Genomic DNA, 14,436 nt, shown 5'->3' with positions numbered 1-14,436 from the left:
ATTCAACTGTAACTCCTGGTGTCACTCTAGACCATGGTTCCTGTCTCTCACAAACCTCGTCTTCTTTGAAACTCATGTCAGTCAACCTCATCATCTCACCTTCTTCTTGGCAACTTTGGGTTCCTGCCCTTGCACCTCTCTTCGTGCAGTTGAAGATTAGCAACCAGTGTGTGGTCAATCTCTCTGCCGCCATGCAACCTGTATTTTCTCTCCATCCCTGGACATTATTCTTATTCCTATCTCCTTTGCCCAGTTTAGATCCCCTGGCCTGTAATTACATCATTCACTTACAAGTACCCCTGGCTTCCTCAGCCCTTCACTCTTCCATCAGTTCCCCTCACTTTCTCTGTGTCTGAGGCCACGTACCTGGGCATTGCTGGAGGACTTCATATGGCCTGGTGTCCTTCCTTGGCTGGTGATTTTTCTGTTCTCTGGTAAGCTTTCTCTGCTTCCTTCTCCTTGGTGACTCACGTCTTTGTGCTGTTGTCACACTTCCCACTTTCCTTCCAAACGTCCTTCTCCTCCACACTACCGGTGCTGCACTGAGCACCATCCTTTTTATTTTTGTTTGGTCTAATTCATTCTCAAGCTATAGCCGGAATGACTTTTCAAAGTATCATGTGGAGGGCTGGAGCGCAGCTCAGTGCTAGGGCACTTGTGTGTCCTGGGCATGTACGGTGTGTTTGTAATGTGGGTGCGTTGTGCTCCAGTTGGGACCTTCAGTCCCCCATTGCTGACCGCTGTCACCTTTGTCTTCTGGGTTCCTGGCACACTGGTGTCAAATCAGCTAGTTCTCTTACTCCACGGTTTCTTGTTTCATTTTGCTTCCTCCCCTCTCCATGACATTCCTTCTGGATTATTCCTACCCACCCCCTACTACTAGCACACTTACCACATTCCTGCCACCTTTTGGTCTTAGCTTAAAGGTCACCTTCTCAGAGAGGCTTTCCTTCTGGCAGAGAAGTGAAGAATACCAAAAATCAGGATGATTGGTGGTCTTTTAGAATGTGTGTTTAGTAGTCAAACTGTAGAAGGTTATGGGGAGGGGTATGTAGTAAGAAGGTAGGTACTGAGCTTGTTCTAGAACCTGTCAGAGAAAAGGAGAGACCTAGGTGGGTAGTTAGGAAGTCCTGTCCAGATTTCAAAGCAGAGAGGACATAGCCAGTATAGACCAAAAGTCAGAAATTGATTAAAAGGAACAAATTAAGAGGCAGAAGAGGTGTGTGATGTGGGGAAAGACCATAATGATATACAAGAAAATGAGAGGAGTCACATCTGACTATAATTTCAGTTAAAAAAGAGAAGGTCATCTGATAAGAATGTGGCCCAGTTTTAGTATTATAGTTAATAAAAGTTTGATGCACCTAAATACTAGGCCTGTTTAAGGATGTAACATAACATCTTTAGATCAGTGTTTCTAGATGGAGGTATTGTGTCTTTTGAGTGTCCTTAAAATATATGGAGTCTTTACACAATTCAGAGTATTCTAGTGTTTTCACAGCACTGAAACATTTCAGCAATGTCTGCCTTGGAGGGTGAGTGGTTATGTCATTTGGCACTTCACTTTTGGTCTGTTTTTCTTTTCATCCCTACATTGAATTTGATTTCATTTCTTAGCTTCTATTGTCTATTAAGTAAAGGATCATAAAATTTCATGCCCGAATGGAGGTGTTTGATCAAAACAAAAATTCCTTTCAATATTGGAAATAGCTCTATCAGGAATGACTGTCAGAAGACATCTGAGACAGAAGGGCTTCGTAACCACAGAAGCACACAGCTTAGACCCAGCAGAGACCTTGGACACTGCTTGTCCAGGTCCCTCTTTTTCAGAAGAGGAAAAGACATTGTCTGAAACACATTGTAAAATTGGGTGTGGTAGATGAAATTGGTCCATCTACAGGCAGAGAAACTGAAATGAGTATCACCCAGTTAACCAAAAGGCTGTTTTAAGAAAACTGCCACATTTATTGCATGCCTACAGTGAAAGGTCTATCATGTACTAGAGGACATAGCTAATTCTCACTTTAAAGTGAACTTTAAATATATATAATACTCTCATCCAGGACAAAATTTTAAAGTACCCAGGATTCATAGTGAAAAGCAAGCCTCTCTTCCATCTCTCTTCCTCAGCCACTCTGTTCTGCTTACTCATTTGTTCAGGGATTTTCTATGTATTAAAAACACACACACACACACACACAAATGAGCTGCTGGGCACTCCTATAATCCCAATGACTAGGGAGACTGAGACAAGACAATCACAAATTCAAGGCCAGCCTGAGTAACTTAGCAAGACCCTGCCTCAAAATTAAAATATTAAAATGACTAGAGATTTAGAGTAGTGGTAAAGTGCCCCGGGTTCAAGTCCCAGTACCCAAACCAACTATAACCAGCCAAACAACAACAAGCAGACAAAAATCACCACATATACATTGCTATTTTTTTTCCTTAACAAATGATGGCATATTGCATATATTATTCTGTATTTATCTTGGGGATAGTTTTGCATCAGTACCTATAGAGATGCCTTATTTTTAAAGAAAAGGTCCTCTACGTTCTCACATGCCACAGAATGTCTATTTATATCATACAGTTTAATGAAACCTTGGCTGGGTATAAAATGACGGGACATCGTTTCCTCTTGTCGGTGTTTAGACCACATTCTCCATAGTTTTCTGTGTCAGTTGCTCTGGGGTAATTTGGCTGACCCGATTTGTTTTTACTTTCTTGTGATTTCTTATTTCTGCCTAAATACATAATTTTTTCTTTAGTCCTAAAATCCACAAATGTCATCAGTCTATAAATTCAGGGTTTTATTTATTTTGAAAGTCTTATCATATTTTTGACTTTTACATTTATTCTTTAAGTACTTTTTTGAAGGAGACGGTTGTATTTTCTTTGTGTCCCCTGTCCTCCCCCTGTGCATCTATTGTCTTTGCTATAAGTTGCCTTTATAATGTTGGTCCTTTCGATTTTTGTCTTATATAATTTTTCAATGTCTTGTATGTCTTTTTAGTCACATTCTATTTTTGGTTGCTTCTTAATGTGGCTTTTATCTCTATAATGTTATTTTTCTCTTCGTTTTTTTTTTCTGAGTTCTACCAGCTTGATTTTCATTTCCTTCTGTTGTTGTATAATCTCTTCTTTGAACCTTTGTTTTTCTTCTTGAGCTTTTTTTTTTCCTTGTTTTAAAGAGGGGTCACATTTCCTATGGTTGCCTTTGAGACTTTGGAGAATTATTTATCTGATCTCTTCCTGTGTTTCTTTGAGCAACTCTTCTTGTGTTATATGCTTTTTAATTTACCTTTTTTTCTCATAATTTTTCCCCAAAAATTGTACTCTGAGACCCAGTGTTGGTTGTTTTCTGATTAGGGTTTGTGTTGTGATTGGGGAGGCTGGCTGAGAGCTGGGACAGCCTGGCACGTCACCCTTGTCACCCCTCATCAGCACTACTTACTCATTTCCCACTAGTAGTTGGCACCGGGAGGTCGGGTGGTGTTCTTTAAGGAGCATTTCAGGGCTACTGTAATGACATGCCACTTTTACCTCCACCTGCTCTCTTCCGTCACCCTGGCCTAGAGGGCTTGGTGTGAACAGGAGGGACGACTCAGGAATAAGCATTGTCTCCTTCAGTCTGCACCCACCTACCCATGCTGTCTGACTGTGGTTCAAGCAGGTGGTCTCTGCCTCCGCTCTGCCTTATCCTAGGTTCACCCATTTAATAATAGCACCTGTGCAATCTCTGTATCTCTTGGTTGGATTTATGTGTCTTGGAGATCTGATTCCCAGTAGCTGGAGGCCTGACGAGGCACCTGGCAGCTCTTAGCACATTTCCTTTCCTCGTTAAATTTTCACAGATGTGTTTCATAGTTTATGATTTGGGATTATTTCAGTTATATAGTGAAATTACAGTTTCACTCATTAATTATTAGGTGTACTAGGAAATGTGGTTTCTGAATATTTCCATCTCCTGCAGCCTTTCTTACAAGCCTTCTACTGTTAGTAGGGGAAGGGGAAGAAAACTTCCATACAAACAGACCTGGCCTCTGTGTTTAAACACCGTCTTTCAGGTAACATGATGTTTCAGGCAGGCCTCTTGCTCATCCCCAGCTTCTGTCAGTGTGGGCCTGGGAGCATGTGAGGGGGCTTTTGGAAATGGTAGGTGGCCTCGTGATGAGGACAGCGGGGAGGAGCTCAACTCAGCACTGTTCTTGTTAAGTCCTGCAGAGAGCCTGTTGCAGTGAGGCATGTGCTCGTTGGGCTGTTTGGGCCTTGAAGGCCTTGAAGAGGCCTTTGCTGCCCTTAGTCGCTGCTCTTGGCCTGTAGTCATGGAGTCACCTATACCTTGTGAACTTCGTCCTGACCCAGACCTTCAGGGTCTTCTCACTAAGGCATAGAAACTTCTGAATTCCGGGCCTGACATACTCAGGTGCACAGTCCAGCTACTTCCTCCTCCGTCAGGGCCGTGCCATCGCCCCCACACGTCTCGGCAGCACTGTGATACTGAGTGCTGGGCTCCTGGCAGCCTCAGCCTCCCCTAGACTGTGTCCTCAAGCTCGGATGTTGGTAGGGTTCCTGATACTGGCGAAAATGTTTTTCCTAGTCTTTCTCCCTGCCATCCTCTACCTGTTCCCAAGGTCCAACAGGAAACAGTGAGGACTCTCATCTGGATTTAAAGAGTGAGTGGTTTTTAAAGAGAAGTGATGGGAGGTAGTTTTTAGGGCTCATATATCTTGGGTCTGCTCCAGGTTTATTTTGAAACTTGAGCAAACATTAAGTATCCCTTTGTTGTCTACTGTAGACTTAAAATAATAATGCTATTTGTTTTTTTGCCTCTCATACTAATGAGTTAGGAAATAATCATCAGTGAGTGGAAAGAAAAACCTTTTAGTATTTGTTATTTTAAGTTAGCTTTTATTTGTTTCTTTACAATTGCTTTTATGTTATTTATTTGGAAATTAATTTTTTTCTCTTAAGAGTGTCTCTGGAGGGGAGGGGAGGGGGGATAGTAGGGGATAGGAAAGGTAGCAGAATACAACAGTCACTAATATGGCATTATGTAAAAATGTGAATATGTAACAGATGTGATTCTGCAATCTGTATTTGGGGTGAAAATGGGAGTTCAAAACACAATTTGAGTCAAATGTATGAAAGATGATATATCATGAGCTATGTAATGCTTTAAATAATCAATAAAAAAAAGAGTGTCTCTGCTTTGCAAGATTACGAGTCTTTTTTTTTCTTTGCATTGTCATGAATGAGGACTTGATAAAACTAGTCACTTATGATTGATAAAAGTATGATAGAACTTTGCAAAGTTTGAATGATCTTTGGATATTCAACACCAAAGAATTTTGCCTAATTAAAGTCTGTTTAATTAAGATAACAATGCGTTGTCCTTCATTAAAATTACCACAGAAAAAGTTCTTCCTTGGTCCTTGGAGAGGATATTATATGCAAGCCCTGTTGCGTGGGTTGCAGAATGTCACTGGAATTTATATGCATTACTTGTCTAATTGCAGTAAATGTGGCGTGTCCAGATAGGTTTCGAGTTAGATGGCTGTTTGTTACCTACTGGAAATTGCTTGAAGCCTCAGTACCAGAGGCAGCTGTTCGTAGGTCCTTCACCTCTCCCCAGAGATGGCTTGGAAGACTATGTGGTTGGACCCTGTCTTTCATGGCTGGAGCAGTAAACATGACAGGTTGTTGGGGAGCCATCTGTTTAAAATGGCTTCTGCTTTGTATGCAGCAGTGAACTTGAGATCAGTTTTCTGTCTTTCTTCATATAACAGTCTTATTTGGTGTCACAACAGGTGGAAGTTGATGGGTCGAAACTAAATGTGACCAGTACGTGGAACTTGGCTTCGCCCTTATTGTCTGTCAACGTTGATGGCACTCAGAGGACTGTGCAGGTGAGTGTTCTGACGATCTGCTCAGAAGCCTTCCTCACATTCAAGATTATTGTCAGTACCCGTGTGGCTAGTGCTCACAGACATAGTGAGGAAAGCTGTATTGTATTCATCTTACACTTTATATGCTTGAAAACATTTTTTTTTAAATTTTAGAGGCTCTGTAGTTATATCTTAATCTGAGAAATTAATATTTTTTTCAGGCGATCTCAGAAGGTTAGTGTGTTATATTTTGTTAAATAAAGAATCAGCAGTTTTCTTTGCTGTTGTGGGTTTTTAGTTGTAAAATGTGGCTAACAGGCATCATTATCTTCCTTATCTATCCATTGGAATTTTACAGTAGAAGATTAAAAGAAAAACGAGCTGTATAGGTTGACATCCTATAACACATGACTTTTTAACCTTTCTTTCCCCCCAGATGTAAAATGTTTTGCATTGAGGAGATGCCTTGAAACCTAGAGTTGAAAGAATTCTCTTTGTAATCGGTGACCTCTGTTTTTAAGTGGGAAACTATGGAAAGAGATTCTGCCCAAATCCCCCCAAACACATGGAAAATGTGGTTATCATGTGAATAAAAATCACAAATCCCATAGCACTGAATGCTGATTCTTTAACTTGATTTTACAGAGAAAACTAATGTTTAAGACTTAGAGAAATGAAGGGCGTTAGAGGTAAAAACTGATACATATCTACCTCCAGTAAAGACTGCAGGCAGAGGATTCAATTCACAGTAATATTTGATGACTGAACTGATTTCCCAGCCAGACTCAGTTGGCGTATTATCTCTGTGGTTTTAAGAAACCTTCAACTCTCACTACTGAGCCCTCCCTAGACTCTGACTTGAGTTTTGATGACTTGTCCCTGTGTAACGTTTTCTCTCATACTTTCTTCCATATTCTAACTCTGTCTTATTTCATTTTCCAACTCTATGTAAATGTAAATCATGAGATGAAACTCAGACACTTGAAAGAAATATCGCTACATAATTTCATGTCACTTCAATCCATTTATTATTGTGTCTTCCAAAATATGGTTTGTTGTACTTGTTTGGGTTCAGCAGAATGGTTTCTGCAGCGAATGTTCTGGTTCCAGCGGTCGTGTGTTTTGGCACACAGGGGGACCTCTTGGTGGTGAGAGGAGAGAGGCAGAGTCTTTTCCCTGAGATCTCTCCCCATCTGGACTTGGCCGACCCTCGACTCCATGGCCCTTTCACATGGAGGGTAGACGGCCGGATGTGTGTTCAGAATAATCACCAGAAATATCTCAGCCAATCTCTCTCCAGTCTTGTCAGTCCTTTGCTGTGGAGAGCATGACCACACCTGAGATAAATGGTCCCTTGAAGGCAGATCCATTGGCTCTTGGAAGAGGTCATTACATCCAGTCAGTGCACTCTAATTGGAAGGAAATAAACTTGTGCAGAGAAGTAGATGGCGTATTAGAAAAAAGTCACTTACCTTAAAAAAAAGGTGAGGAAAGATTTTCCATATGGAAGGGAATTTTGTCTACTTTCTGTGGATCTTAGCATTCAATTCTGACTTTCCAAAATATAACATGGCTTCTGCAAAATTAACGTAGCCATAGTAATCATAAATAAAGCATAATGCTTATGGTGTGTCAGATACAAGCAACATACATACATTAACCCCTTTAGTCTTCACAACTGTATGAAGTAGATACTATTGTTTATATTTTTATCAACGAGGCCACTGAGCATCAGAGAAACTAAGTAACTTGTTCAAGGTCACACAGCTAGTGAGAGATGGAGTCAGGATTTAAACCCCAGCAGGCTTTCTGTGGGGTCCTTGCTATGGTGAACTAAGTAACTTCCCTATAGACACACAGCTAGGCAGAAGCTGAGCAGAAATTTATCCCTGGCAGGTGACCCCAGAGTATGTGCATTTCATCATTATGCTGTAGCAGTTTTTGACATTTCCTATTGGAGTTCAAATAATGATTTACCTTGCATTCATGCTGTAAACTAGTAAGCTCAAGCTTTGATGTGCTACAGAATCAACCTGAAGACTCACTGAAACTCAGATGTTGGACCCACCCATAGCATTTACTCTGAGTTAGAAGGTGGTGTGAGCTAACTCTGCATTCTAATAAGCTTCTAGATGCTGCTGGTCTGGGGACCACAGTTTGAGAACCACTGCTTTCAACCTTTGCAATCAGAATAAACTGGGAGGAATGAGCTGATGACTTAAGTAGGAGCCAGATCACACAAGGCCTTCTTTTTTTTAAAAATATTTTTTAGTTGTAGTAGATTCAATACCTTTATTTGTTTGTTTATTTATTTATTTTTATGTGGTATGGGCCTCACATGTGCTGGGCGAGTGCTCTACTGCCGAGCCACAACCCCAGCCCAAGGCCTTATTAATTCCACAGTTTGGGCTCTGCCTTATCCACAGGCCAAGGGGAAGCCAAGGCAGAGTCTTCAGTAAGGAGGTGACAGTGTAACAGAAGTGTAGCTTACAGGGAGCTCTGGGGATTGTTGTGTGTGGAGAGCAGACTGGAGGAGGCTGAGGCTGTGATTGGAGGCAGAGGGGGAGAAGTCAACAGGAATTAGAGAAAGGAGGTGAGGAATCTCTAGAGGGTGTGGCGGCAGAACATCTTAATCTCACACACCAGTACTGCATGTGCTTCCCTATGTGGCTACACCAAAGTAAATGCCCACCAAAATAGTGGTGCTAATGGCACTGATAACACGACTAGCAGCTGACCTCATTCTGCGCTCACCATGTCGGCCTCTGATTGTTCCAGGTTCTTCATATTTATTAGTTTATTTTATCCCCACAGCGGCCTGATAAAGTATGCACTAGTGGAATTCTGTTTTGCATTTGGGGAAATAGAGGCTTGTAAGGGTTAACTTGCCTGCCCAAGGCATTCTCCTAGTGAATGGAAGAACTAGAATTTAAGTCCAGGAATTTGTATCCTTAATAATTTTACTTTATATTCAAGTGAACTCTTAGTGTTCCCAGACTACTAAGATTTCTCCTGACTGAGGAGAAATTTTAAATTGAGGTATAATTTTTAATTGAAGTGTCTCAATTTAAAATGCAGAAAGTAATGCTGAACTTCAGGGTCTCAATGTAGACTCTCTGGTCACTGAACACATCCCGGGGAACAAAGCACTGGGGGTGTGCCACCACACTTACAGAGCTTGTGGTCAGACTAACCCACACCTGCGCTCCCCTGCCACAGTGAGAGGGTCCTCACTGACTAGGAACAATGACCAGGAACAATTTGTTCCAGAAGAAGAGGTCACACAGGAGAAAAGATATCCCAGAAGACACTAAAGAAAAAAAATTTGTGGCACAGGAATAAATTCAGCATAAAATAAATATAAATAAAAGTTTTTTTTTAAAGAAGCACATTTAGGAAAAAATCTTTGTATACATGGGAGTAGAAATACATATTTAAATAAACGTAAACATAAAATGCCTGAAGCATAAAGAAAAAGAATGAAATCAACGATATTAAATCTTTGCCTTAAAACTTTACCTGGATAACCAAAGACCTTAAAGACCCAAGTCCCGCACTGGTAGAAGCAATCTGGAATACATAACTAAACAAAGGATCAGGGTCCACAACACACAAAGAATCTCTACTCATCAATAAGCAAATCATCCAATTTCAAAAATTGGACAAAAAGTCATGAACAGGCATTTTACAGAAGAAAAAACAGGACTTCTAATAAATATATTTCAAAAACACTCATCATGAAAAACCTGGAAAATATTCTTTGAGGTTACAAAGAGATACATACCATTTAAACTCCTCAGCCAGGAGAAATCTTAGTAGTCTGGGAACACCAAGAGTTCACTTGACTATAAAGCAAAATTATTAAGGGTACAAATTCCTGGACTTAAATTCTTTCAGGGTGAGGTAAAGAGGAACCTGGCAAGGAGAGTTGATTTGAATGAAGAGTCACAATCTGGCATTTGTTTTCTGGACGTGGCAGATGTTGGAAGCTGGGTGGTGGCTCCCAGGGTGCTTTTGTGGATTTGGGGATTCCTTAGAACACTTAGTGCACACCATGTCTCTTCCGGTTGCCTGCTGAGCTGAGTCTAGATGTTCTCATTAGTCAGGGTCCTGCTGCATAATCCACATCTGGGCCACAGGAAGTAGTTATGAATCCTTGCTTCCCTAAACTGAGGTCCAGAGTGAAAGTACAAACTTCTGTCATTGCTCTGACACCAACTAGGGATCGATTGATGGTCTTCCTTAGAATCCCTCAGAACACAGGAGATACATGGAAACGAGATTCTCATCAAGTCCCTTTCACTTAGAGTGTTCAAACTCACATTCTTAGCTTAACAGTCTGTCTCTTACATCCTCTGGAGGTACGAGATGGGCAGCTGCTGTTGCCTAGGTAGCTTCACCTAGCATCGTTCCCAAGGGTGCATGGACACTTAACACCTATTTCATTTTATTGCTAAATCCCTGTTATTATCTGGTTAGATGATGAAGTATTTGGGAGGCAGCCTGTGTTTTTGTGAAAATTAGCTCCTTATTCATCCAATCAGATTGCACTGTCCATGCACTTTCCTGGTTTTCATTGGTAAATATTACTCATGACTTTCTTTAAAAATAAATTGTATTTTGCCAGTACCATCATTTGGATCATGAGTTTCATGGGTTAGTAGCTTCCTTTAGTTAGTCTAAATTAGATATTTTGAGTTGACTTTGAATTCCTACTGCCTTCCTGAGTTCCTGGCATGTATAAAGGCTGAATAATGAATGAATAGGTGGGTAGGTAAATGGACAGTAGCCTCGAATTTTAGAATTTCAGAAATAAATATCTTACCTGGCACAGTGGCTCAGACCTGTAATCCAAGCAGCTTGGGAGGCTGAGGCAGGGGGATTGAAAGTTCCAAAGATCAAAGTCAGCCTCAGCATTTAGCAAGGCTCTAATCAACTTGTGAGACCCTGTTTCAAAATAAAAAGTAAAAAGGGCTGGGGATGTGGCTCAGTGATTAGGTGCCCTGGGTTCAATCCTGAGCATCAAAACAAACAACCAAGCAAACAGAAAAAGCTTTCTAAAAAGCTGATTTATCAATTTTATTTAATTCTTAATCTTTCTACATTTGCAGAATTCATATTTGTTAGATAGGGAGTTGGTGGTATCCTGCAGAAGCAGATTCACTGTGATTTCTGTGAGAAAAAGACTATCAAGAAGGCTCCTGAGGACCCGCCCACGGGCTCCTTGCTTATCGAGCAGTCCTTGGCCTACATTTGCTCTGGGTAATCTTGTTGTGATTTTGTACGTTTGGTATCCTGTAAGCCTCTTGTGTTTGGTTTTCCAACTCATTCTTCATGCTTGGGAAATTTTCTGATATTATCTTATTGAAGAGATTGTGCATTCCTTTGGTTTGAAACTCTGTGCCTTCCTCTATCCCAATAATGCTTAGATTTGGTCTTTGGATGCTGCCCCATAATTCTTGGATGCTCTGTTCATGGTTTGTTATTATCTTCACTGTGTGATCAAGTTTATTTTCCAGGTTGTATACTTTGTCTTCATTATCTGACTTCTTTCTTCCAAGTGATCTAGTCTGTTGGTTATGCCTTTTTTTTTTTTTTTTTTTTTTACTTTGTACCTTTACTTGTCTATTTTCTTTTTCTTTTTTTTTTTATTATTGTTCAAAACATTACAAAGCTCTTGGCATATCATATTTCATACATTTGATTCAAGCGGATTATGAACTCTATTGAGTTTTTTTATTTGATTTATTGTATCCTTCATTTCAAGGATTTCTGACTGGTTTTTTTTTCAGAGTCTCTCTCTCTCTTCTCTCTCTCTCTCTCTCTCTCAGTAATCTTTTGTTTCCTGTATTTGCTCTCTTATCTCATTGTTGTAGTGAACAATTTTTGCCTGCATTTGCTCATTTAGACATTCTTTAATTCACAGATCACTTTAATTATGAACCTTCTGAACTCCTTCTCTGACACTTATCAACTTCTCTGTCCGTGGGTTCTGTTATTATAGTGTCCTGGTTTGTTTGGGGGCACTTTCCTCCCTTGTTTTTTCATGTTGTCTATGTGCCTTCCTGTCTCGCAGTGTGGACCTGAGATATTACAGTTTCTTCCCTATATTCTTGTAGTACCCGTGTAGATTGTCTATACCTCACCTTGATGTTGGGCTTCCGGACTCTGCTGGTGTCCCTCAATGTGTGTTATTGCATCCTGGACCTGGGTCCTGAGCAAGTTGGTGTGGACAGATCTGAGCCAGGCCTGGACTCCCGCGGTAGTCTGCTGGTCGGAAGGGGTGATCCTGCGCCTGAGGCTAGGCTCTGGCAGGTGTCTGTCCCTCAGGTGGAAGGGTGAACTGGGCCTACTGTGAGCCTGGATTGGGCGCGCCCCGCTGTGGGCAGTCTGGGCTGGGTCTCTGCTCCTGTGGTAGTCTGCTGGTCGCAAGATAAAAATTTTTTAAAAGAGGCTAGAGATGTAATGGCCCTGGGTTGATCTTCAGTACTGCAAAAAAAAAAATAAATAAATAATAATAATAATAATAATTTTACATATATACTTATATTTTGTGTATATAAATAATGTATATACATGGTATGTATATAAATAACATAAGATACATACTATTTTATATAATTACATATTTTTTTTTTGTGTGTGTGTGTGTGTGGTGCTAGTGTTAGAACCCAGGACCTCCCATGTGTTAGTCAAGTACTCTACTGTCGCTGAGCTACATATCCAGGCCTACTAATATATTCTATTTAACCCATTATACACAGAATGTTATTTCAACATGAAACAATACAAAATGTCACTAATGTAACACCAGAAACAACCCAACTGTGTGGCATGCCTGCAACACTATCATGTCTTAAACAGTGGAATGATTCAAGTCCTACCAAAATAATGAGTTGTCTTTAACAGAAAAACTCATTATATTGCTTCAGTGTTTAAATTAAAATTTAAAAAATTATTAAAATTAAATATAATTGAAATTCTTCCATCCCGCTGGTCACATTTCAGGTCATCAGTAGCCACACTTGGCTACTGATTTGGTATGAGTTTGAACAACTCATAAGCCAAACTCTTTGTAAATCAGAGTGTTTTAGATGGAAAAGCAGTGATTCCCTCCACCCCCCAGTGTTCCCCCATATGTCAACCACAGTTTTGGTATTTTTCATTTAAAAATAAATTGGAACAATGGACTGAGGAATAATGAATAAATTCATTTCAAATAGAAGGTAAATTTATCACCTTGTTGTCAGATTTTCCTAATTTTAAGTTTAGAACCATAACAAAAGTTAGAGCTATTTTTAAAAAGTGGAACGATTTCCTGCCTGTAGTATATAACCAAAGTGACCAAAGGAAACAAAATATTTTACATATATACTTATATGTAAAATATAAGTGTATGCTGTGTCCTGTCCGTGCTGAGCTCTCTCTGTTTTCTCCACCACCCTAGAACCTTTGTAGTGAGGAACTTGCTGGATCAGTAGAACTTTTAAAAATTATTACTGTGGTCAAGCTCCGAGATTCCTATAAAGTCATTTTTTTTAAAACATTGAAAGAGACTCTTCAGTTTTACTTTGAGCACTCAAATAGTTCTGCATTTCTCATACAATGTCATTTGTCTGCTGGGATGGAACATATTGTTTCTGTTGGCATTTTACGGACTGCATTTTCACTGCCTACGCTCACGTTGTTGGAACATTTGCAAGCAGAGCCCACTAACTGCTATTGGCCTGTTTCTTTGTGTGGCATGATTTCTTCTATCCACCTGCTCACAGCAGGTTGTCTTCGGGCCCCAAGAGTAGCTAAACACTTTGGAAAATATCTGGAGATCCTGCTAAGGCCTAACAATTTCTGCATTTGTCTGATGTGGAGCTATTCATGGTATACATTTGAAGACTTTTTTTTCTTTCTCATATTCTTGCTTAAATGTTTTCAAGAGAAGATAATTTTATTATAAATAACGGTACAGAGCTGAGTGCAGCTCTATGCATTCTATATTGAATAGGTCATTGATATTCAACTAAGTGGAACTAATTTTCCATGTTCAAGCAGACAAATTTGGAATAGTGTCACAGGAATCTCATGCTATTAACTGCAGAATACCAGATTAAATGGATGACTTATGAATTGATTGGAGTATTAAATAGATTATATAACATGATAACTTAAAATACTTAGTGGGCTAGGTAATGTAGAATATAACTAAGCACGTGAGTATGATGGAGAAGATGGCACAGGTCTGCAGACTGTGTACACTCTGGGATGTATTTACAAATGCTTGTCCAAACAGAATCTGAATTGATTTTTGAAATTTAACCTTCGGTTCCTGTTTTGGAGGAAAATAAATTGTTAATTTTTATATCCACTTAGAGTTTAAAATAAGTTATTTTCTTTTCAGTAGTTTAGATTAAAATGAAATATTTCCACAATGTTTAAAGGTAAACTTTAGTTTCAATCCTAGTAAGGATGCTAAACTTTAGTTTCAATCCTAGTTAAGGATACTATATTTTTGAAGGGGGTACCAGGGATTGAACTCAGGGGTGCTCTA

The 14,436-nt window shown here is 39.9% G+C and overlaps 1 protein-coding gene across 6 annotated transcripts in view; it reads left to right on the top strand.

Annotated features, from left to right (window-relative positions):
* PCCA (propionyl-CoA carboxylase subunit alpha) overlaps positions 1-14,436 on the top strand; it is a 371,716-nt gene that overhangs the window by 286,342 nt on the left and 70,938 nt on the right. For all 6 annotated transcript variants that reach the window (XM_081297671.1, XM_081297670.1, XM_081297669.1 and 3 more), the window contains one exon: positions 5,814-5,912. In XM_081297671.1, coding sequence (XP_081153797.1) covers positions 5,814-5,912 — 99 coding nt within the window. The remainder of the gene's footprint in view (positions 1-5,813; positions 5,913-14,436) is intronic.

This window comes from Spermophilus citellus (assembly GCF_964194105.1).
Source record: "Spermophilus citellus genome assembly, chromosome: 1".
NCBI lineage: Eukaryota > Metazoa > Chordata > Mammalia > Rodentia > Sciuridae > Spermophilus > Spermophilus citellus.
Note: the sequence above shows the minus strand (reverse complement) of the source record. Positions and strands in the feature narration are given on the sequence as shown.